At 42.8% G+C, this 26,089-nt stretch overlaps 2 protein-coding genes across 2 annotated transcripts; one reads left to right on the top strand and one right to left on the bottom strand.

Moving 5' to 3' along the window:
- Positions 1–1,072: 1,072 nt before the first annotated feature.
- On the bottom strand, positions 1,073–7,407 carry PSMA7 (proteasome 20S subunit alpha 7). The gene is given in 8 exon segments (XM_037402804.1): positions 1,073–1,433; positions 1,708–1,770; positions 2,328–2,447; positions 2,841–2,963; positions 4,301–4,425; positions 5,864–5,959; positions 5,962–5,989; positions 7,210–7,407. Coding segments are annotated over 8 exon segments (744 nt in total). The 5' UTR covers positions 7,306–7,407; the 3' UTR covers positions 1,073–1,340.
- A 154-nt stretch (positions 7,408–7,561) lies between these two features.
- On the top strand, positions 7,562–25,870 carry SS18L1 (SS18L1 subunit of BAF chromatin remodeling complex). Its single transcript, XM_037403188.1, is given in 14 exon segments — positions 7,562–8,055; positions 11,727–11,803; positions 12,965–13,049; positions 13,884–14,000; positions 14,002–14,029; positions 17,615–17,664; positions 17,666–17,802; positions 18,092–18,100; positions 18,758–18,924; positions 19,832–19,933; positions 20,340–20,432; positions 21,730–21,849; positions 23,353–23,480; positions 23,671–25,870. Coding segments are annotated over 14 exon segments (1,209 nt in total). The 5' UTR covers positions 7,562–7,986; the 3' UTR covers positions 23,698–25,870.
- The last annotated feature ends 219 nt before the right edge of the window (positions 25,871–26,089 follow it).

Raw genomic sequence — 26,089 nt, 5'->3', positions numbered from 1 at the left:
GGGACAGGGGCTCTGCTCCGTGCCTGCAGGAGCCTCGGCCAGGCAGGGTGTCCTGCTGCCCCCTGCCCCCTTTGCTGCTGCTGTCACAGGCTGTAGCCACCAGCCAGCTGTCACCAGCAGTGGCCTGCAGCGCAGAGGTGGCTGCGGCAGATGAACTGGCTGGAAAGAGCTTTTAATGGCCAGAACGGGAGAGTGGAGACACCACAATGCAAATACTGACCCGAAATAAAATTCCCTACCAGCTCTCGTCTCCTTTGGGCCACCTCCAATGCATCTGAGCAGAGTTGTCACTTGACACCTTCGAACTGATATTCTGCTAAGTTTATTGTTACACATGTTCATGTCTGCAGTGAGTGGATGGCATGGAGCAGACGTGCCTCTCAGCGACAGCAGAGGCAGGTCCCCGCAGCCCTCGCTGTGAGCAATCCCCCTCTGCCGAAGGGAACTGGCTCAGGCAGTTGCTGGGACTGGGGGCGGTAAACAGGCTCCACCAGAAAATGAGCCTAAACCCAGAAACTGAGCTAAACCGAGCTCCTGCGGGCAAGATGGACAGAGAGAGCAGCACGAGGGTCAACAGAAGGAAGACTGGAGGTAAACAAAAGGAGAAAATGGAGTAGAGCTTTACAGTTTAACCATGTTGTATGTAACACTTGTCATAGGTATTTTTAGCGTTAGGAAGCTACTGGTCTGTAACTGACCTCGTGGGCAATCACAACCGCAACACTTTATTCTGAAGCCGATGAATCATGCACTGTCTATGTCAGCACCAAGGCACGCACCTCTGCTGCAGTGACACGCCTGCAATGGTCCGCTCCAACACTGACCACCCCCCACCCCCCCCACATCGCCCTTCTGCAGCAAGCCAAGCCCCACCACCAGCAGGCTCACAGCCAGACCCCAGCCCTTGAAACCTGAAGATACCTGTTAGGGAAGAAAAAGCGTAATTCCGTATTTGCTATGTTCTGCTGAGGCTGTAAAGTACCCACTGAGACACCTACTTAAAAAAAAAAAAAAAGGGGAGAAGCCAACAACTGAGACAGCACAGAAAAAAATCATTAAACAAAGTGAAGTGTTCAAGGAAAAAAATGGAAACCAAGTTTTTTGTCCTTTAATGGGTCACTACTGCCATTTTGTAGCCAACCAAATGGACCTAGGTGATTAAAATCCAAGGAAGAAACAGATTTTTTTTAAAATAACAGCTTTAAAAAAAAAATCAGTAGGTTTATTGTAGGTCTCGAGGGACACAGTATGAGTAAGTGGAATGCCTACATCATGTCTATACAGAATAACCCATCACTTGGATTAAAAAGAAAGCAGCTAAAGCAGTTGGATTTCATTCATCATGATGTCTTCTTCTGTTTTTTCTTTTCATTTTCTTCCTTTTCTTTTTCAATTTCAGCAACATACTTCTCAATTTCTTCAGGGTTTAGGATCTACAACAGAAACACAGGTGACCCTCAAGATACTAATACAACTCAAAGCCTTTCATTAAGCAGTGCTAGTCCTGACACGGGAGGAAAGTGAACTGGTGTTTATTGGGACACAGGTACCTTGTGCAGACACAACAACATTCCTTGGCCGCTGATAATAAACAGAAATATCTGTCAGCGTGGGATTAAGGGCTAGAGGCTAACGCAGCTCCACAAGGACAGCACCAGCACCAGAGGGACAGGCAACAAAGGGAGAAAAGCAAAACTAAGACCTTACCTTCAGCGGCTGTTCTCGCCTCATAACTGCCAGCTCGATGTTCTTCCCACCAGATTGCACAACCTTAACATGAGTTAGATGGAGGTATTAGGAGCGTATCCATTAATTAATTGTAACAAAGCCCTTCCAAGTCTTCTTAGGAGGAGAAGAGAGGTAGCTGGGAGCGTTTCACTCATTAGCACCAAGCTCTGGGCTCCAGCAGCAGCGTAACTCTCAGGAAATAAGGGTCTTCCTTCTGGCGTCAATGGGCTCGGTGGCTGGTGAGGAACACCTCACTTCCACCACCTGACTTTCGGTATTTTCTGTATCTTAAACTTCAATACAGAAGTGAAATATTCTGCGTATGATTTAGCACATCTTTGGTGTGCTTAACACCCAGAACTGAGGTCTGTCTTCCTCCCCAGAGAACCACTAGTAAATTCATTTGTGTAACTACAGAAACTGTTACCTGCAATATTCTGAACCGTTAACTTAATCCCACAGCCTACAACAAACAGCTTTCACAGCCCCTTTTACGGTACTTCCCTGTGACATGCGCACAGGTTTTCACAGATTCATGTCCGAGGAGTCAGTCCCGAGACACAGTGAAAAGTCACACAAGGGATCTGAACCCCACTCACCTCAAGAAGAGCCTTGATGACAAGTTTAATAGTTAGATCATCTGTTTCAATAGCTTCATCAGTATAGTTTTTCTCCAGGAATTCACGCACTGATTTGGCTCCTCTGCCAATGGCATTAGCCTGGAAAAAAATAACATACGGAAGCTTAGGAACGGCTCTGTTTACAGAATAAGCAAGAATTACAAGCTGTACAATTACATGATCTGAAACCATTTTGAGATCACCGTGTATCTTTCAGGAGACTGAACATGTTACTTCCCACATGTCACACAAAAAGACAGTTGTCAGGCACAGGTGGTGGTGGGCTTTTTTTGGAAAACAGGACAAGATTTCCCAAGTAAGGCTGAACTGCAGACTGCCATTCTCAGTAAATTTGATCATTAAGGATTTTTGCAGCTGTGAGCCAGCACCATCTGGCCAGTGAGATCTCCTTTCTACACCAGTACCTCCTTAAAGGGGACATTAACTCACAAATATTTCATTACATCTCCACCAGTGACAGAATCAACTTACCTTCCAAGCATGGTATGTACCAGAGGGATCTGTCTGGTACAGCCGCGGGGTTCCATCGAAGTCGAATCCCACGATAAGAGCAGAGATACCGAAAGGTCTGCGACCGTTGCTTTGTGTGTATCTCTGATCAGAAAGAAGAGACACTTATTTCAGAAGTGGTTCTAAAACCATGTTTACAGTGGAAAGCAGGCGTTGTACAAGTTACAACCAGAAGAGCCACCAGAAGTATTTTCAGCAGGCTCTTACCAATCCACCTGTTAACAGTTATGATTCCACCTCTTACGGAAGACCCTAAGCGAGGCAAGGAAGAGGTGATCACTGCTCCACCCCTGCCCCCAACACCCAGGAATTTTTTTTTTCCTGGAGTTTGCTGCAGGAATACAGCTACCCTGTTGGGAAGAACCTCCCTCGGCTGCTGAGTGGTGCTGAGAGGCAGAGCTGAGCCTGCAAGCCCAGGTGCAACACTCGCTTTGACAAGCATGCTTAGGAAGCCAAAAAAGAGGATGATAACACCTGAACACTAAGTCAAGCTTTCACCAACGATGTGCAACAATTCCATCAGAAAGCATGGCATGCTGTGTGATGCTCAGCGGGCTACAGCAAGGCCCGTGCTACAGCCCTCCTGCCAAGGCTGAGCTAGCAAAGTTGTTGCCACGCCACGCACCAGAAGTGCCCACAAACTGGAGGCCTAGCGCAGCAACATTACTGCAGCGGGAATACTGTGCGAGACCTGTGGTACGTAACCATTTTAGAGAAAGAGTGAGTGTGCCAGAATGAAAGACACAAATGTGAGAGTACTGTACAGGAACAAAGTGAAACTTTGGGAAGTGGTATTCTGCTCGGGCAGGCTAGTGATTGTCACAAGAATTACACTATTATCATCATCACTGTACTAACATGTCTGACCATAAGTAAATTATACTTTTTCTGTTCCCTACTAGTTGCTGAAAATCAAGTTTAATACGCTGGCAAATGAACAATTTTATCACAGAACACAGCTGGGCATATTTGCATGCTGCAGTCCATTTTCAATTCATGAATATCAAACATAAAACATTAAGTACTGCACTGATTTGCTCCCCTCTTGCCCCTCCCTGCAGTGGCTTAGTAGGAAGAAAAATGAACAGGAGCCACGAAGACATTTTGACAAAAACACGGCACCGTTGTTATGAGAGGGAGTAGATGAGCAGAGTGGTCCTGCTTATACCACAAATGTCATTACCCACTCCTTGCAAGCACTAATTAATTTCTTCATCTTGGGAAAAAAACCAAACAGTAATCAAGCCCCCTCTTCTATTACCACAGCCCCGTTTCCAATGAACGGCCGCAATGTGTTTTGTTACGCTGATTTTTACCAGCTGAGCAGAACAAAGCCAGGAACAGACATGTCACACACTTAAGTCTGAAGCGCGGCTCATCAGTACACGCTTTTTTAAGCATCTCTGTGTGGTCCAACGTACCTGTTTCAGACTAGCAATGTAACGTGTGATGTACTCCACGGTGACAGGATCCTCCACGGTAAGTCTGTGGCTTTGACACTCCACACGAGCTCTATTTATAACTATTCTGGCATCAGCCGTCAGCCCTGAAACAACAGGGTATTCTCTGATTCATGCTTTATACTGTATGCACAAATAAAACAACTAGCCTTGCCCCAAAAGGCTCACAAGGTCAGTGTCAACAGCAATGAAAAAAGCAAATGAGAGAACAAGCTTTCTCAGGTTTGCTGAGCAAGAATGTAATTTTTCAGGCAACAGAAAGAAGCTCAGGTACCAAAATAAGTAGACAATTTAGTTTACAGCTTTCGTGTTGTGAGTTTCATGTTTGTGAGTTAGGTAACACACGCAATTCTGAACCAGGTAATCGTAATATGACTGACAGCATTCCATCCAACAGCAAATTAGCAAAGCAATCTCCCTTCTCACGCACATTGGTTTTATTTCTTACGCAGTCCCCCTAACTATATAAGCCAGCTTTATCTGCACAGCAAATCTCATGTAGTAGATGAAGCTACAGCAGCCTGATGTCAGTTGACAAAAATGAGTATGACCCTTTGAAAAATATTAAAAAGAAATTTATTTCTTATTGTATTTTTTAGCTAATGTTGCCATTTTCAATTTGCTTCTACTGAATTCTTGTTTCTATTAGGCAACTTTTCTTCAAGCTTTTGCATCCACCTGCACGTACCACAACCCCCAGCTAAGGAAGCAAGGCAGCTGAACCTGTCACTCCTGCACACCAAATCCAAAATCCACTATTTTTGCTGGTTAAATCAGATCTCCCCGTAAAGCACTACTGGCAGTGACACAAAGATCCTGAACTACCTGAAGAGAGGAGAAACCTTCTGAAATACAACATAAATGGAGATTAAATGGTTTTTTTAAAATTTTCATGCCTCCTGTTTAAACTTCAAACAATGGAAATTAAGGCATTTGGAACAGGAAGAATGGAGAACTAGAATATTGATGCTTCAAATTCAGAGCTGTTCATGCAGAAGGAGTCTTCTGAACTAGAACAGAGGAGATTTTTCTTTGTTTTATGCAAGGCTGAAAAATTTAGCTTTTTTGGCTCCACGCACATGGGAAAAGGCCCCTGTAACTGACAAGTACCTCTTATAGCTTCTGTAACATGTATTAATATGAATCCTATTATAATCTATAATATATTTTATGCATTAAAATGAAATATTTTAAGTACTTATAGAAAAATTAAAATATGTATATTAAATAGTATATCTTTATTTGTGCCAGTGACAAATCACTTCTCAGTACTCATCCTCACGTTAAACCTAGGGGGGCTTAGTAACTTTAACTCGTATTTCCTCTCATAGATTATTCGCTCTTTCTATATATTTTACTCTATATAATAGGCTACTCTTATTTAAAAAAGAATAAGCAACCGTGGAAATATAGTCCTTCCCCACCATCCTTAGCCAGTTGCGCTAAGATTTTACATTCTCAGAATCCATAAACATACCCAAAGGTGCTCCGATAACTGTCACAAACCCTGACAGAAGCATATACCTGCAAAAGCCATGCAGACATTGTCATCGAGAGCGCAGATCTTCCGTACAGTTCTTTCATCCTGAAGTTTTGCCACAGACTTCTTTTCCACACCAGAACAACAATATCCTTCCCTCTCACTCCAACCTTGAAGGCATTAAAAAGAAGGAGAAAAAGAAAAACATTAGCTAGGCCCCAAAAACCTAGTAGTTGCAGACCTTTACTGAAATGAGTAGGGGGAAACGACATAAAACCCACACTGTCCAAACATTATTTCAACTTGAAGTCACTTTTATTTCCTCTTGCCGCAACCTGGAGAAAGGACTGATGTAACAGAAATGGCACTGAATTCCAGGGTGCAGTTGCATAATCCGACATCATACCAATTTACATCCCTGTGGTTCCCCAGAGATATATCCCCCCTCCTCCTCCCCGCGGGGTTTTTCCCAGCTCTCCCCAGCACCAGCATTAGGTTTCCACAGCCACAGAAGGGGACACAACAACAGAACTACCACGACACCTAGTCACTGGTATTGCTCAAGTCATAACCAAAATATGAAGCATTAGACCACGTACCACCCAAAAGCAGTGGGTCAGGAGCTGGCCGCCTGGGTGTCCCCGATGATCCTTTGAATGTCCCTCTTCTGAACAGCAGGGCGGGGATACAAGCCCGATCCCTTACATCACTCTGCTGCTGCCTGCTCCCGCGGGATGGGAATCGTTTGGTCTTAGGGGGCGCTAGCCCTGCTGCTTAGCCTGCTTACGGATGCTCTCACAAACATTAAACTCAACATGAGACAAGACAGAAACAGATTGTATTGGATGTTCGCTGCCCTTTGACAGTGTTTTACTTTCCGAAAACAATGAAGAGCTTACTTGGCATTAAGTCTTGTCACGTTTCTTTCCATCCCAAAGGCAGTAAATTTTCTTCTGGGTATTTTATGTGGAAACGACTGTTCGTTGGGGTTTTTTCTTCTCCCCCAAGTGAAAAAACGCTTCACCGAGGGGAAGCTGGGGACAAGCGGAGGGCGGCAGCAGGGAGGTCGCTCCCGCACGGCCCTGCCGACCCCCCAGCCCGACGGGACCCCGCACCGCGCACCCGCAGCGCCCGCGGCACTTCCACCGCACCGGGCAGGCGAGGCCCGGGCCGCCGCGCTCCGGCAGCTCTGCCAGGCCCCGGGGCCCGCCGGTACCGGGCCTCACGGCCGAGGGCTCCAGCCGTGCGACCCCCTCGAGACCCCAGCGCCGCCCGGGCCTGACAGAGGCGCGGCGGCCACGCTGAGGAGCGCGGCGGCTTCCCAGGCCGCTCCGGCCGGCAGCCCCCCGGAGGCAGGGCCCACTCCCCGGCCCGCCCTCGGCTCACTCACCGCGGTGGAGCCCTTCTTCACCGCCTCCTGGGCGTACTCCACCTGGAAGAGGTGCCCGTCGGGGGAGAAGACGGTGATGGCCCGGTCGTAGCTCATGGCTGCCCCCCGCGCGCCGCCGCGAGCCGGAACCAGCCGCCTCCCTCAAAACAGCACACTCATCGCCGCGCGCCGCTTCCGGCCGCGCGCCGCCGGGGCGGCCCGCCCGCAGCGCCCCCTGGCGCCGGCCCCCCGCGCTGCGGCCGCGGCGGGAGGCGGGAGAGGGGGGCGGGGCGCGGGCGCGGGGGCGGGGCCCTGCCGCGCCGCTGGGCGCTGTGGTTGCGCAGCCCGCGTGGCGCGCGGCCGCCGCAGCCCTCCCCGCGCTGGCGCACTTGGCGTACGCGCGGGCCCGACCTACGCAGTTGGCGCAGCCGGCGGCTGCGGGCGAAGGCTGGGAGCTGCCGCTCGGCTGCGACAGGAAGCCCGGCAGCAGGGACGCACCATGTGCGGCGGGCGGGGAGGAGGCGGCGGGGCGCCGGCGGCCGCCTCCCGCCCCCTCCCCAAATCCCCGCCGCCCCCCCCCCCGCCCCGAGCCGGCGGCGCGGGCGGCGGGGCGAGGGCGGCGCGTGCCGGCGGGTGGCGCGGCGCCCGTGGCTCATTGCGGGCGCAGATCGTACCATCTGCGGCGGCCCCCCTCCCCATGCACTGCGGAGAATCCTTGCACGGCAATAGCGGCCAGATAATAACAATATTATTAGAGCCGGGAACCGATATATTATAGACACGTAAAAAAAGCCCACCATGTCGGTTGCCTTTGCTTCTGCTCGCCCGAGAGGCAAAGGGGAGGTCACCCAGCAAACTATCCAGAAGGTAAAAGCATGCTTTTATCCAGGCGGTTCGAGAGGGTTGTGCCGTCCGTGCTCCCGCGGCTGAGGCAGGAGGCTGGTTTCTAGGGCGAGGAGGGAAAGGAGTGAATTTGCGAGGGCTGCAGAGATGGACAGCTGGAGAGAGAGGTGGGGGAAGGAGGAGGAGGAGGAGGTGGAACAAAGCAAAGGTGTGCAGCTCACCGCAAAGACGGAGCCAGAGGAGGACTCGGGGAATAAAATTGGGATGGCACGTTATCCCTGCCGGGAGCGCTGCCCGTAACGCGTTGGGAAATCGCAATGCAATTTGCAAATATACGGTTCATTTCTGATGGTGTGTCAGCTCCCGGCCCCCTCGAAAATCCGACCTGAAAATTGAACTAAGATAAAAGGCTGCGTTTGCGAGGGCTTTCTTTTGTACTGGGGTGCAGAACCGTAATGTCTCAGAAGATAGAGGGAGCACCAATGGCCGGTATTGCTCACAGGCTGCCCTGTTACCGTTTGTGCTGCGTTCGTTGATGTTTGATGACAAACAATGGTTTTGCAAGATTTCCTCCGGAGCGGACACCTCCGCACGGGTCTCCTGTGGAGGCCAACGCAGAGGGCTCCTAGTTGGGAAGTTATTGTTTCCTATTCCGCAGGATTGACGGCAGGGACCGTACACACATGCCCGACGCCCCTTCCTCCACAGAAGGTAACGGTCAGGAACGAAGAGGCTGCAAATGTCAATAAAGAACATGCATGGTTTTACTTTGACCGCTATTTGTCATTTGTACTTCTGCCGTATTTTCTGCATGTTCCCCACCGCATAGGTGTTTTGTTGACGCGGAGCTGTGCGGCGTGGTGGAAGTGAGGCGTGTATGTTCTGGGGGTCCGTTCCTAAACACTGACCACTGAAGTGCCATTGCTAATACAGCAATTAACCGGCCACCCGTGCGGTTTGCAGGCAAACTGTTATCTGGTGCCGATTTATGACTTCGGGGGGGGGGGGGGGGAACCCAATTCAGTGGAAGACTGTGACAGAACAGGGATTAAGGCAGAGTAGACTGCCACAAGAGAGACCAAAGAGATGACTTGAATCTCAGGAGGCTGTTTGGAAACTAATCCCGGTTTTTTGTAGCTCTTGCGGCACATGTGCCATTGTCAACTGATTAATTTAAATACAAAATATTTAGATGCTGTGGGTAAGTTTTTGTCTGACCTCCAGACTCGTTGGGGTTAGGACACAATTTTGTAATTCAGATAGTTTGTACTTAAAACCATGACTGTATCCACAGACAAAGGACAGCCAAAGTATCCTCAGTTTGATTTTCAAGCCCTTTCCTTTTTGCATATTTATAAACTTTATGGAAGCTTCAGAATGTTGATTTCTTTACCAAAAACATGTGAAAACATCTCCCATCTTAGGGGGACATTTGCTGGCATGCTACTTCAGGACTGTTGTTCAACGTTGGGCTGTTGGCAGCGATTTTCTTTTTGCCAAGCAGTGGTGCTGAGAAAAGAGACTTGAGGCAAAGCAACTGGGTGGGCTTTGCAGTGAAGTACAGAAATGGGGTGGTGAGGAAAGGAGCAGATGCTGGGCTGGGAACTCCAAAAATCCTCATTAAAGAGAGCTTTGTAGAACACATGCCAATTTCATTGAAAAATAAGATTATTCTTGTTTGCATCCGTAATATATAAGCAGCTTATTTTTATTTATTAACTCAGTTTTGATAGTCTTTCAAAGCTGTTACTATTCCAGTACCAGCTATTCCTAAAAGATTTCACGTGGAGGAAGTTAGAGCGTTTGACAACAGAGCACTGATGGTGGTGCTTTAAAATAGTTCATCAAGCAGCATTTGCAGGGCAGTACACTTCAATTTCTTCTGTGTAATGGAGATCAGAACTCGGTTCTTTTTTCCTCCTAACTTACAAAAAGAGCTGTTCCTGATTCCTTTTTCTTTCAGCAAGCAATGTGTTCCTCAGCTCATTGCAGAAGCATAGCCCTTTCCTGAGAAAGGTATCCATAATACTGCTTGGGCTTTTGCTGTTGAATACGTGTCTTAACTGAATGTGAAAATGTTGTCAGCGATAGCTGTTGTGGAAACAGAAGAGGACAGATTTATATTCTTTGCTAATTCTGTATACAGAATTTCCACCGACATAGGTGAAAATTCTGTATGACAGTGAGTACAGAGCGTGAAACAAAGAGCTGCACTGTGAAGCAGACAGGAGTATTTTCTCTTAAAATGATATGCTGCACCCCGGTTGCCATGTGAGCATAGGCACGCAGGCAGGAGGAACATGGATTCTTGACTGACACAGTTCTGACGTTCCCTGTCAGCATTCAAGAGAGCAGCCTCTGACCTGCTGTGGCAGGCCACAGCGACGCCGCTCCTCCTCAGACCCTCGCTGACTTGAGCTACAGGGCATCCCTGCAAGTTCCAGCAGTCAGAGCCTGTGATGGACAAGGGTGTCCAGCAAAGTTAAGACCAACTTACAAATGACAAGAAGCAGGACAAGCCGATTTCTGTAAGGGAGTGACTAGCTAGGTTGCAAGGGGATCAGAAAGACTCTTTTGCTCGTTTTCCTATAATCTAACCCTTTGCATATGAATGGGTCAAGAATTCGTTCTGATCAGAATGCATAGCTACACAGATCAGTTCACACTTAACGCACACGAAGACATGTTATTCTTTCCCCAAGAGCTCTCTGTCCTGATGAGACCGTGGTTCAAAGGCCCAGCCCTGCAAGCACTTAATAGCAATGGTACCTACAAACTGTATCACGTAGGGAGTTTTTCCCAGAGGCAAATCTCAGTTTGTAAATACTGTTGTTATTTTTCCATTCATACACCTGCAGAAAGCTTGCCACATTGACAAGAAAGCTGGGGGAAGAGGCAAACTATTGTATTTGAAATTTTAAAACAAATCAAAGGCTATTTTAAGCTTTTAGTTGTACAAGTTCATTAAATGAAGGTCAGTGGTCATTTTGTCCTGCAGCTCTGGATCTTCTTGGAACAAGTCAGTCACTAGAATTTATTGCATGAAGCTAAGCTAGCAGCCACTGATACACATAAAACTAATAGATAATTACGCGGTGTTTTCATTTTAAGTCCTCCCTGTATTAGAACTGAAGTACCCCAAAGGACATATTAGGATGTAATTCTCTTAAGTGCAGTTTCAAGTAGATCCAGTAGTGCAAATTTTATACTTCATCAAGTTCAGTAGTCTGCACATGCTAGTCCTGTGCAGGGAAACTAGTAATTTTAAGTTGCTTGCAAGTATGTTTCTTGTTTGAAAGTTGGCATGTTAGTAAAATCTGAAGTTTTGGAAAGGGTTGGGTGGTGTTTTAGAATGAGGCAGAGGTATTTCATAGAGAAAGCATCTTCCTTCTTCAGCATAAAAATCTTATCTGCCATTTAAGGAGGAAAAAAGGTAAGTCCGTTAATTCTTCTGTGTTGGGTATTTCAACTAACTCCTGTAAAGATAACTGTTCATAAAGGAATGATTCGAAAAGCACAATCACGTGGCTCAGTAACATCACTTGTAGGTATTTCGTAATATCCCAAGGCAACAAAACTGCACAAAACACCATCCACTGCCAGGACAGGTGAAGTGAATGTGGAGTATCACAAAAGCACAGGGTTTTAATATGATACTTGCAGTAACGTGTTTTGATCGTATTTCTTTTATGCAGATGCTAGATGAAAATCACCACCTAATACAATGTATTATGGATTATCAGAGCAAGGGGAAAACTGCAGAATGTACTCAGTGAGTATTATGAGTTTTGGAGTATGTTAGAAAATTTTGGTGTACTTATTTTCATGAACAAGACTATGAAAAGTTCTGTTCACGGATCACTGAGAAAATAGACTATATTTTTAGATTCACTTGTATTAAGAAATTCATATTGTTCTTGGAGGTTTTTTCTGAGTATTGGTATTTAGTATTTACAGTATGTTTAACAGGTCATTTATTCCAATAATTATAAAAAATTCCAGTTATTGGACCACTTGCTCTATGCAGATTCATTACATACAAGTAGAATCAGGTACAACATTAATAACACATTTTCATCAGAAAGTAATTAAATGTTAAGGACCAGCCATGTCATTATGTATGGCTAAAACAATAATGCATGTTAGACGTCCCAGTTTGTATCACTGCTTCTATTCCTAATCATGAAAACAAAATGCCTTTATCAGCTTCGTGTTAAATCTCAGTCAGGAGGAATTGCCAGTCTGCCCCAGAAAGGTCAAGTTCCCTTATCAGAAGAAAACTAATCTTAAAAAAGCATTTGCATTTTTCTCTTGCCTTCTTGGGACCCTTCCCTGTTTCCAAAGTTTGACTCTTCACTTTGCTCAGTGGCACAGCTGTTAGTTTGCTTTTGCATGCCCTCCTGTTCTTTATTATGAGTTTTTCCACTTCATTGAGACCTGTGAAGAGCATAAATGGTTCTGGTGTGCCTACTTGAGTAAACACTCCAGTTAGAGCACTCTTGAAAAAAGTCTTGTTCTTCTCAGCTTGCTGGCAGGGCAAACAGGTTTTGGTTTTTGGAGTTCTGGAATGTCATTACTACTAGGACCCTTGTTAAACAGGAAGAAAAAGTGGGCCGATTGTTACAGCAGCTGTCTGGGTGTCAGCACTCAAAGACTGAGGTCCCAGCTCCACAGTTCACTCCAAGTGCTTTCAGTGGAGAGTGATTTACCTCCCCCTTCCCCCAAGTTTACCTATTTGTAAAAGAGGTGTTGAACACACTGATCCTTGATGAAAGCAAGATAGCACAGATAAAGGTCATTACTATTGCTGTTTATTAGAACAGATAGAAAGTGGGCTAATGTAATTTAACTAATCATTTGTCATAGAAAAAAAAGTTCGGAATTTTCTGTATTGTTAACCCTTTCCAAATAAGCTTTACTCCTTATTCTGTAGATACCAACAAATCTTGCACAGAAACCTGGTTTACTTGGCAACAATAGCAGATTCTAACCAGAATATGCAGTCCTTGCTTCCTGCTGTAAGTATCAGTGCTACCATCAGATACATTTACTATGCTAGAGGGAAAGGCTCTTTGATTCTGCTACTGATTGCTGTCAATAAACCACTTTTTACTATTTTCCCATCTAAAAGTTTCTAAGTGGTCAAGTAGACCACTAAACAAATCAGAAGTACTTTTACCGTGTTTAAACACATCTCTTTGAGACATTGGTGTTGATCTCTTGTCTCCGTAGCTCAAGTTCTATATACGTAATGGTGCAGTGGTACAGATGGGAACCAGCCTCTATTTGTTCCAGATTGTTTATTCTTTACCTCTTCTTATGTGGATCTTTACTCAGGAAAAAAAATGCCCCTATTTTATGTCAAAAACCTAATTCGGGTTTGGGCATTGGTTTGTCTTTAAACATCGTGTTATTGTTGCCTAAACTGGGTTCATTTTGGAGGTATTACACATGACACAAAATACCACAGAGCTTTATGCTTGACAAAGGTCAATTTATCAACACACTTCTGAATTGTCTTTGCTAATGCATATTCCCTCAGCAGTTATGTTCTGACCAGCATAAAATGAAATTCATGTAGAGTACGGAAGAATGGGCACAGAAGCCAGACTCTATTATAAACACAGTTTTAAGATGTTCACTGTGCTGCCTGCCGGCTTCTCTGTATCATGCTGAATGTCACTCACACATAGTAGTCAAATGAAGAAAGGTTTACGCAAGCAAGCCCAAAAAGCAAAGGAAGGACATATTTAGTTGAGGCAATTTCTAGTCATAGTCAGGCTAATTTGGGGCTTCTTATTTTGCTAATTAAAACCTAACCAAAATTTGCTTCTCCTCCTTGTTATTTGCAGCCACCAACGCAAAACATAAACTTGGGCCCAGGAGGAATGACTCAGAGTGCATCCAACCAGTCTCTCCATTCACAGAGCAATCTCAGTGATGCAATTGGGACGGGCCTTCCTCCTTCCCTCCCTCATGCAGAGTCAGATTAGCAATGGTGAGCTTCGGTCCCTTTGTGCTGCTTTGCCTGTGCTTGGCAACAAATCATTAATGCAGAATCATACTTACAGAGCTGTAAAAGACCTCTCCTACTCACCTTTCAGGCATATAGGGATTTCAGGCATATGCTGAATTCGTCACAAAATGGCTCAGTCAGTAATGATGCTGGCTTCTGCAAGGACTCCAATCTGCTTAGTATTTCTACAGGGGAATTAAAAACATTTTTCAAACAATGCATCCAAGTAAGATGCATCCACAGTTTTTAGTAAGAAAAATTGTATATTGTGGTATTTTTCTCTTGAAAGTGGTGTGGTTGGCCACAGTAAATGGAATGCTTGCATGACTAACTGCACAACCAAACCTTTAGATTGAAAAAACCTTCCAGGATACATGCCTTCTTAAAATAATTTGGTGTTTGCACCAGTCTTTGTCCTCTACAGAAGCTTGCAGAGATTGTACTACATAGCCAAAGAGTTTGCACAGAATTTTCAGATGAATAAGATAATATACTTTGTCTGTTTGTTTTTGTTTGTGCAACTAAAGGAAATAATTTATTAAAGACCAATATTTTTTTTCGCTGTGTGCATTTTACAGTATGAATAATAGTTTGTTATTTTGTGGTTTGTCGTTATTTAGTTCTTGTTTCTGTGGGTCTTTCCCAGAGTGATCGAGAGAGAAAACCAGTTCTATAATAGAAATATCTGATTGTAAAATCACAGACTTTGGCAGGGGGACTCAAGAGCAGATGCAAGCCATGAAATACTTCTGAGTTTTTAAAAATCCGTTGGTGGATTTTTTAAACTTTTAAACTAATAGATGAGGTACCTACTGTAAGTGAACTTACTGAAATTTATCTGTGCCGCCTTTTTGAAAGATTTACTACCTAGTATAACTATTATAGTAAGTCAGTCAAAACATTATTTTGTGTTACTAAGAATCTCCATTTTCAGTGTGGTTGCTGGTTTTTCTTTTTTGCCCCGCCCCCCCCCCCCCCCCAGTTCTTATAGTAACTTGGTGCTGATGGGAAGAGCCAGACTGGCAGTCTGACGACTCATCTGCAGAACAGAAGCAGCCAGGGCAGTTTACTCATGTTGCCCACGCCAGTACTAAAGCCCAGCCCGAGCTGTGGGCGTCTCAGGGTAGTTCACTCTCGCCCCAGTCACTGACCACTCAGTCACCCGGGTAGCACTGGGTAGTTTATCGTGAGAGTATCGATCCACTGGAACCCAGGCTGAGGACACAGCTACACTGCAAAACGAAGGTGTGACGGAGAGTGCAGTAGCTGGGCTCTTCTGAGCAGCCTAGGTACCAGCAGCAGCGATGGCATGTGCTCTGCTGCTGGGGCTGTGAGAATGGGGCCCTCACATCCTTGGCTTTGGGGACACCCCTTGGTTGCCAGTCTCTACTGCTACTGTCTCTGTGCCTGCTAGCATCAAGCTAGCAAAATGATGCTATGTGACACAGCATTCCTGATGTGCAGGTAGACTCTGAGATTGAGAAATTATTTCACATCGGTCAACAACTGTTGGACAGCGTTTTTTGGAAATTAGGAATAAATAAGTAGAAACAATTCAAATGCATGGGCTCTAGTACTTGTGAAATTTCTATCTAATGGCAGCAGAGATGAAAGTCTGTAATGAACAGGTACACCATTGCAAGAGAGGCAAGAAAAGGGAAGAAGTCATAGAAGCTACTACACTTTGTTCTGTATTGTCCTCGGTCAGGACTTTACAGGAAACGGCCTACGGGACAGTAACTAGGTAATTCCCTACACACATGGTAACTGTGTAGTGGCAGCTAGGTGAATTGTAATGACCATTCTGTTATTGGGGACAAGCTAAAACCAACCCACTGAGATTTCAAGTAATCAAGTCAGTGAATCTTCGTGCCACAGCCCTGCAGGTAAACCCATTAGATTCAATAAACGAACCAGTGAAACTTGGCTGCCTCCAGACAGAATTGGGCCCAACTGAGAATTTAAGCTGTTCAGAAATCATGAATGAGGCTGTTCAGAGGAAAACCCAACTGTCTTATACGCATCAGAGTATGAAAGAGGTTCAGTGCTTTGTATCTATCTTATGGTTTAGTGTTCTTTTGGTCATGCTTTCATATTTTCCCTTACGATCACAAATTAGCCAAACTTTTTTTTGCTTTAAATGCCAAGGTTCTCTTAAGTTTTTCCATGCAGATAAGGCAAGGTTTACCAGCACTTGCTACACTCCATCTCTCACGCAAAGCAACTGCTTGCTCTGTTCAGACACCATGTGGCCTTGTGTTGCACAAGTAGAAGAATCAGCTTTACCAGACACAAAAACTGGAGCAAAACACAGGGCCAGATCTCTGCAGCAGTATATTGACCTGGCCCCACTGATTTCAGTAGAGCCGTCTCTTTATCTCTTGTTGAAAATGCTACTTACATCTCTCCATCAAAGGAAAATATAATAATCCACAGCAAATTTTCTCATTTGGATGTCTATAAAAACCATTAAGAGTAATTAATGAGGTTTGTACTAAGAGAATCAGACACATTTTTCAGAGGCTGTAGATGCACTTAATAACTGTGAATTAAAGTATTGTTATCTAAAATTACAACGTAATTCCTTCTCTTCCAGGGATTCTACATGTCTTCCATTCTACCTAAAATAATTTAGATTGGCAACAATACAGCTGAATTTAGGTAGACAGCAGTACACGCTATCACATTTTATGTACTAATACACAATGAAAACAACTTTCCAAATCTCCTTCATAAAAGTATTTACAGCAACAAACAACAAAAACCAAGAACCAGATTCTCTGCAATTTTAGTTACCCAACAGCAATAGAACTGTAAAAAATAAGCATACTGCCAGGTAAGCAGGATGATACAAACCCAGGATATAACTGGGGCAGTCTGATGATTACATACAGTGATGTTGGGAAGGGTGTACTGTAACAACAGGGCTTATTATGGTGACTTGAAAAACTTCTCTTCCGAAAGTCTGAGCTACTTTCAGTCAAACTTCAGGAAAAGGAGAGACAGGCTTGTCCCTCTAAGGAGAGGGTCCCCTCGGTACTTCGTAAGCCCCAGCTAAGGAGGTTAGTTGGTTATTGAGGAACCAAAGGGACGGAGCAATGTGCAAGCGTTCTCCAGCCACTACTGTGCCTCCCATTGTCACCATCTGTGGGTGAGGGACAAGGAGGTCAACAGCAGGACAGGAGAAAGGAAAGAAACACTTTTCAGAAGGCTGGGATGTTTCCAGAGTCCATGGTATTTTTCTGAATTACTTGGAAATTACTGAAATTGGTTGATTCTGCTGCTGGCGAGGAAACTGGTTGTAGGGCCTTGCTGCTGGTTTTGTTCTTCCTGTCTGCAATTCTGTATAGCCTGGATTGCTGCCAGGAAGAGGAAGATCACTCTAACTGTGCAGTAGACAGTTTTAATTTGTCTGTAGATATCAGGGAATTTCAATAATGAGAATTTTTTTTGGTTTTGTTTTTGCCTTATCGTAAGGTATTTTAGAAGGCCGTGAGGGCTTTAATGCTCACTGTACGTTGCCAATAATAGCACAGACTTTCTTGGTGCTCTCTTTAATTTTTCTAGGTCCTAATCACGGTCTATGCAGCAGTCAGGCCCAGAACACTATGCCCACCGACCTCTCTGAGTATGACTGTCAGCAGTCATGGAACTGGGCCTGGTTATAGCCATACAGTGCCTGCATCTCAGCATGTGCCAATGCAAGGCCAGGGGTCAATAGGCAATTATGTCTCTCGAACAAACATCAACATGCAGTTCTAATCCAGGGTAAACTCCCTCTTCCTCCTTCTGGGCCAACTTGACTTTTCGTGACCTCAGAGGTTACCACACATGAATTGTGTTCTGTAAAATTTTCTGTAGACAGCGTCAACATAGAAGAGGAAAAGCCAGCTTTAAGACATCTCTGAATTTCAAGTGTCAGGCAATACTGTAAGTCGGAACGGTTTCAGACTTGCTTTAACTTACACCGACTTGCTATGGTTAGCAACGAGTTGGGGAAAGGAGCGTAGCTAGAAGGCAGCACCACTATCTGATAGCCCCCAGCAGCAATCCCACAACTGTGGGAGGGATCTGAGACGCACCTTTATCTAGCTGAAAGAGCCTGCCAAAGAGTGTTACACAGTACTGCTTGTACATTACTACCCCGTTTTCCTTATTTTATTGATACTTCACACTGCTTGCAAGGGCATAGAGAGACTAGCAGACAACTCAGAATTAATCCTTAATTGTGTCAAAATATATTGCTACTGAGTATTGAATGGGATGTCCAATGCGTAAGAATTCTGTCCGACAATACAAAATCTAGGGATCAAATAAATCCTAGAATGTCAGTTAATAATCAGGTCTATAATAAGGTGGACTTAGAAGAAAGGATTGATAGGAAAGAAATGCAGCAATGATTAGTCAGGAGCCAGAGAGGAACAAGCATCAGTTCTTAGTTCTTTCTTTAATCCTACCGTGATAATGATTACTAGATTACTTTTAAATATCTGACTGAAGCAAATGGCAAGGAACTGACCATATAATAACATCCTTTTCTGGATATACAGTGCAGAAGAGTTAAATACATGCAGTAGGAAAAACATCTCCCCCTGTGGAGAATCACAGAATTACCAGGGTGCATGTCAGTTGGTTTTAACTTGCTTCCAAAGAGACTAGGGAGAGAACTGTCTCATCCCTTTAGAAAACAGTATTTCCCGTGTACATTGTAGTCTCCATGATGCACCAGCAAGCAGCGACGTCGCATTACAACTCAGCACAAGGAGGGAGCCAGCATTACCAGGGGCAGTCCTCCATTGCCATGATGAGTCAGAGCAACCAAGGCAACAGCATGATGGGGCAACGGCCAATGGGCCCTTACAGAGCTTCACAGCAAGGTAAAATCTATTAATAGGTTATTTATACTACTATTATTAGATTGATGATATTCAGTCCATCCTGTGGGGTAGGTAAGCCAACAAAATTTCCAAGTCACATTTATGAACAGGGAATCCCATCCGGTAACACAGGACATCTCAAATGGTGGAAGTATCGTGACAATCAGATTAACTTTAATCTATTTTCAAGATTTATCTATTTAATTATTTCAGATATTTAGGAAAGTAATTCTGTCTAAAAGGGGTCATATATCTCTAAAGAAAAGATGAACAATTGATATACAGCTCACTCAAGCCACTGGAATATTTTCAATTCTTTTCAAGTGGTACGGATCAGCCATAACACAGAGCAGTTAACAAGAAACATTTCCAGAAATAAGATAATAGTGTGCCACCGATTAGTACGAAAAATTAGGCCAAGGAAAGGAAAACACCAGAGGATAACTACTATGCTCTTAAGACCTCTCTGGAAAAGTTCTAAGAGGTAATAAAGCTGCTAGACAGATTCTAACATAAACTGAATTTGGCTAGGAAAACAAATTAATACATTAATTAAAATAACTTAATTCTGACAGTGTTCTTGAGCATGGAATAAATTCCTGTGTTTTCTAATAACTCAGATTAGTAGATGAAATGTAGTCATTACTTTTGATATTGTCACGGAAGTGAGTGGTTTTAGGACATGTTACTGTCCATTGCATATTTCAATTTCAACAGCTGTCTCTGAGAATACAGATTTATTTCCTTTTTCTGGTGAGCAAAACATCTTTGAAACTGCTGTCAATGTACATAGTGTGTTTACTTATCCAGATGTAAACACTGTTTTCTTAAAATAAATCAGATAAGAAAAAAACATCCCTTAGGAGTGCGTGGGCTCAGTTTGCTCTCTCTTGTCTTTGCCTTGCAGGTTCCTCACAGCAGTACATGGGTCAGGAAGAATATTACAGTGAACAGTACAGTCATGGGCAAGGCTCATCAGAACCTATGAATCAGCAATACTATCCAGATGGTAATTCCTCTGAGCTGTAGTCACTGTAATATTGATAAAGTGTAGACCACCACCGTGACTGCCACATCCAAGGACATGGCAAAGCCATTATGATGCATTTCCAATTTAAATGATAGAAAATTCTAATCCCAGAAGATGGGAGCCTGGTACGCAAACATATGCATCAGTGCACCCTGCTATCCAAACTGCTTCAAAAAGAGCACAAAGTCTAGTTTGGATTAGTAAATGCGAGAGATTTATCCATAGGTGTGACTTTCCTTGCCACATACTTGACCTCCTACCTAATGGGTCTGTATTTCCTCTTAGTGTCATCTTTGTGCATAAGCAGCTTCATAAGAAATCATTCAACAATGTATCTATAGTTATATTAACAATGTACGTGATAAAACTTTGCAATTCCTTGTAGGACATGGTGATTATGCCTATCAGCAGTCATCCTATACTGAGCAGAGCTATGACAGGTCATTTGATGACTCTACACAACACTATTATGAAGGAGGTAGGAAAATATATTTGCAATCTTTGTAAACCAAAGCTCTAATCCCCTAAAATACTAATGAAATGCTTATGAAAATGTATAATATGACTTGTAATTTCTGCATCACTAACTGCTACTGAGCTATTACTTAAGGAGTGTCCAGGAAATAGGCTTCAGCTATGTATAGCATTTTTTATACCAAGATTATATCAGACTGTATACACAGTATCATGTCATTAACTGTATTGTGTGGCAGTCATGCTGCGCAGCCTTGTGGGATCACTAACTTGTTTGTAGCCTCATTTCTATTAGAGAATGATCCTCAGTTGTAGCTGAGCCAGGTGGAATTATAGCTATGGATATTGAACTTTTCTTTTGTAGGTAGAGGAAAGACTTCCAGGATATCAGTATCCTCCACTCTTACAAACTGTTTAACAAACGTTTATATAATGCTGTAGTAAAGATTATGCTGACAAAGGTAAACTAATGTGCTGCAGTTCGAAATGGGGTTCAGAGCCAGAAAAAATTGGCAGCCGTAAATGGAAATTTCTCTAAATAAAACAGCTACCAATTAATTCCAGGACCAGCTTTTTCTTGATTTACTTAATTCACCTTACAAAGTGTGAAAAACAATGGGTTAAATGAAACTAATCATTGAAAATCATCAATACTGTGAGTTTACAATTCTACCACTAGAAACCTCCCAACAGTAGTACATCAGTAAATTCAGTGATACACTTAGGGTATCTGAACTCTAAATTAACTGCAAAATATTAACAATTATGGTACAGTGAGGTGGCATTTAGGAAAAGCAATGTCATCTTTATAGTTTCTGTTCGTTTTGTTGTTTCAGGATACTGCAAATGGAATTTCCATCATAGGTGTTTCAAAAAATACCAGTAACAACTAGATAAGTGGTCTTTCTGGGATATATGAACCAACATAATTATCTAGAAGATAAATACAGTGGGAGAGCTTCTTGAGAAACCAGCTATTTACCCTGGCACCTTTATCTTTGTGACTCTTGTGTTTTGCTTCTGAAACACTTCTGGGGTAAAAAAAAATCTTTCTGGGAACAGGGTGCTTGTGTTGTTTAGTGATCTGTATAAATAAACAACTCTCTCCTGTTCAAAAGAACAAAAAATTGCTGAAGTAAACATCCTGATGGGCAAAATACAATCATCTGTTTCTGAAAAGAGTACTTGTCTATGAATTGCAGACCAAGGGTCCTTATACCTTTGTTTTCCTTATGATTTGCATGTCCAGTGAAATACCTGCCTTATCTATAATCATACTATTTAACTTTTTCCCTCTTTAGGAAATTCTCAGTACAGCCAGCAACAAGCAGGATACCAACAGGGAGCTGCGCAACAGCAAACATATTCCCAGCAGCAATACCCAAATCAACAAAGTTACCCAGGACAACAGCAAGGATATGGTATGAAAACTGTCACTGACCGCTCAAGCGTTTGCAGTACTTCATCCTGGTGCCTCCATTCCTAAGTGAAAATGTGCTGTGAACTATTTCCTTGATTAACTTTGGACATCCACATACCAAAACTAGCCAAAGAGCACAGCATGTAAAGGGATTCTGGGCAGTAACGTACATTAGTATAGCACTGCATTCGATACCGTTATGTGAGCATCCTGAAACCCTCTCTCTTTTGAAAGAAACTTAGAAAATACACATTTGCCTCATGTTGACTTCTTGGGAAGTGTCAGCAGGAGGTCACCGCCTGGATTCTCAGGCCTCGTACACTTCTAATAGTTCTGCAAGTGACATGATAAAGTAACATCAACAGTCCAGAGAATCACTACTCCCTTAGATTTCCTGCAACATCACAGGGGGTTTATTCCTTGGTGAGGGAGTGAGGTGAAAGGAGAAAAGTGGAAGTGCTTTGAACATGCAGCTAACAGTGGCACAAGGCTTTTGAACCCTTCAGGTCACCAGTGGCAGAGTGCCCCACTGTTACCAAAAGCATCCAAGTCTGATGGCTGTCTTCCAGTTTTCTGACCGACTGGAGGCATCTTGTATGTCTTCTCAGGCTTTGAAAGAAACTATTTCAGGTTATTTAGTACAAAAACGGGGTCTGGAGAGGTTAGAATCCTAGCTTCAAGGCAAGGGATTTCTGGTGGATCTCCCAGATGTGAGGGTACTTGACCTTGAACTGGCAATGCTAACCAAAGTCAATAAATTGATGTTGATATCAACAGCAAACCCATTTTAGAAATGTGAAATCTCATGAAATAGAATCTACATGCCTAAAATTTTAATTAAATTATTAACACCTGACTCTGCAGTACTAGTAGATAGCCTAGGCCACTAAAACCAGACATATTCTGTGAAATTAAACCCAAAATTCAGTTCACGATGTTAAAATCTGGCCTCTTCTTTTTAAACGTACTCCTTCATAAAAATCCACTGATAATGCCAAAAAATGCACATAGCAGTCTATACACACAATATACAGTCCCAAATAAAGGGAAATCAGGATCCCTGTGCAGCTGTGTGTCTGATTTACACGTGCTTTTAAATTATCTATATATACATGCAAGAGATTTCTTAGGTTCTGCCTGGTCAGCAGTGCTTACGGTGGCACAGCCAGATTAAATAGGAAGTTAAACGTACAATTATTACTAAAATAAAGGCCAGGTAGCTTGCATATAGGTAATAATTGAGCTGTGCCAATACAGGTGTCAGATAAAAGTATATCACAATTTCTGAGCAAAGTTTAAAACCTGAAGTTTACATTGCTGCAGCTAGATTGTTATTAGTATTAACACTTTCTGCTGTAAAGCTAGACGGGAGGTCTAGGCAAAATTTACTCACAGTTCATACCCACAGAGCTTACTTGGCTACCATCATGTTTTATGTTACCTTAACCCTAAGAACTCCTCCTAGTAAATCAAGCCTTAGTAGCAGATTTCACTGTCTTCTCAGGTCCTGCACAAGGAGCCTCTTCACAGTATTCCAGCTACCAACAGGGGCAGGGGCAGCAATATGGAAGTTACAGAGCTTCTCAGACAGGCCCCTCCGCTCAGCAACAGAGGCCTTATGGCTATGAGCAGGTAAATTGTCTAAATCTCTGCTATGAAAAAGCACTCTGCATATAAATCTATCTGATAATTTGGTGCAGGCATATTGGTGATACTTCAGTGGGTCTTTCAAAATTGATAGACCAAAAAAAATTGTCTAACTCACTGTTTGTAAACCTCTGCTATGTTATTCTCCAACATTTTTATTTCTCTTTTTTTATAGGGACAATATGGAAATTATCAGCAATAAAAGAATACGATCCTGTGTCAGATTAATTTCAATAGTATCTCCATCTTTTGAACTGGATGTACAGGCAGTTTTGATTAATTGTAATATGTTGGTTACCCCTTAGCACAAAGCAGCGTCTGTATGTGAACAGTGTTCATTTCATGCTGGATATGAAGCAGTGCACTACTGGTAACAAGACAATGCTTTAATGGTTTGATATTTGGTGCTGTGTATAGTACTGTATGTTGATACAATGCAGAAGTTTTTCATTTAGCCCCCCCGCCCCGGCCCTTGCCCCATTCTTGATGTTTCTAAATAGCTTTAGGATCATTTGATCACGGTTGTACCCCTTTCCGGAAAACAGCCAGGTCATTCTGCAGTCTGGCTCAATACAAAGCCATTCAGTCATGTCTCAGTCCAGGGAAGTATCCCGTGGTAGTTGATCTTTTTTTAACTGAATGCATTGGAGATTACCTGCCAGCCTCTGAAATCCACGCCTCTTTACTTCTTAAGTATAACGAGATGGATACATTCCTTACGTGAAGACAGTTCTATGCTGTATGATAATTAACTGCAACTTCTGTAATGCCTACCTACCCAATACCTACCCAAGTCTTAAAATGCAGTAATCTGAGTAAGTCCACATTTCGGTTGTAAGAGGTACAGGAGGATCAGAACCTATATTCAAGAAAATAGTAATTACTAGAGGCACCTTTTATATATCCATGTAAACGAAGGTATTTCTGTTGTGGAAGTAAAAACAGAAGGGAGCTGTGAGATCTGCAGTGTCAGCCTAATACACGTCAATATTGCTTCATATTGTGCTTAGCTGAGAAAAACATCTGGCAAAAAACTCCAGTCTTAAATACGCTACTCCAGATTTTTAACTCGCATAAAATTTTCATGCCAAATTTTGCAAGCAGGTGGCTGGCATCCTTCTTTATTTCTGATTCCTCCCTTGCCCTTACTCAGATTTTCCAGCAAGCATTATAACCATAAATATTGTCAAATTTTTTGGTCTCTTGGTCTTACAGTTCATTGTCACTTTTATTTATCTCTTGTAGCTTGACAAATAGTCCAGAAGTAAAAAATCCATCCAAATTCAGCTTTAATTGTGAAACAATATTATGCATATAGAGAGGGGAATTATTAATGGGGTCAACCAGTGAGAGAATACCTATAGAGGGAGAATTTAGAAATAAAAACTAGTGGTATGTAAAAGCCAGTATGAACAATGTAAGTCACTTCAGTTTTATATGTTCTTATAAAGTGTTGGAAAAAAGCACTTATAAAGTGCTTATATAAGTGTTGAATGAAGTACCATGTCCAGATTTCTCTGAGGCAAAAGGCTAGGACAAATATGACTATACTCCATAAGCATTTTTAATACGAGGTTAACTCAAACTTTACAATATGAAGTAAATACACCTCTGTAGGACTTTCTCCTTTTCTTTGTCTGAACTGATATATTAATGGGATTTTGAGTTCTAGAACTTCATATTTTGAAAAACGAAGACCACAGGGAAAACAAAAGATGTCTCAATTCCTTTTTTTTCCCTGTAAAGTCTTTAACTGGACAACTAAAGAGTTTACTATTAAATATTGTCAAGCATTGCCCTTGATACATTAATAATTTAAATTACTGATAAAATAGAAGACTTTTTTTAGTCAGTCCTCATTTCTCTCATCTTTCCTGCTGGTGTTTTCATAGTCTGAAGTAACAAGGAACAGAAAGGAAGAAAGATCGTTTTCTTTACAGTATATAAAAATTACAGGTAGCCATTAGAATGCAATATTGCTCTTTGCCAGCGTGAAAATATGCCTTTTATGTGGTTTTTGAAAGTGCTGAAATACTTTTGAGAGAATGAGCAACACTTAAAATGAAACAGCAACATTACATCAATCTGAAATGTCTTACATTAAGAACTTCTTGAATGTTGTGTATATAATGTATTTGAAAGAGCACTTTGGAAATAGTTTGTACATTTATTTCCTAATTTATACATGATTTTGGGTGTTAATATTTCTAATTGTTAATAACAAAATGTTTATTTAATGTGTTGTCCATTTTTATGTATTAATGTGGAAACAAAGTGATGCCAGCATTTTGAATTCTTCCATTAATTGTATCATTTTCTGTTTTGTAATACAGAATGCTTGAAAAATTGTTTAGGTTAAATATTATTTGAAAATGAAATTGGTGGTACTTTTCTTAGAACACAGACTTTTGAATGGAAACAACAAAGGGAGATTCTTTGAGTTGTACTTTCTCCCCTACTTCTCTGATACAATTCATAGATAATTATAGATGACAAAAGCGCTTCCCAGCTTTCAGATTATTTGGTATGTGATGATCAAAGGCCCTGTGTGAGCAGAGCGAGTGGACGCAGGGAGCGCCTCACCTCAGGGGTAG

Source organism: Falco rusticolus, chromosome 10, assembly GCF_015220075.1.
Source record: "Falco rusticolus isolate bFalRus1 chromosome 10, bFalRus1.pri, whole genome shotgun sequence".
NCBI classification, from domain to species: domain Eukaryota; kingdom Metazoa; phylum Chordata; class Aves; order Falconiformes; family Falconidae; genus Falco; species Falco rusticolus.
This window is presented reverse-complemented; position numbering and strand designations above follow the sequence as displayed.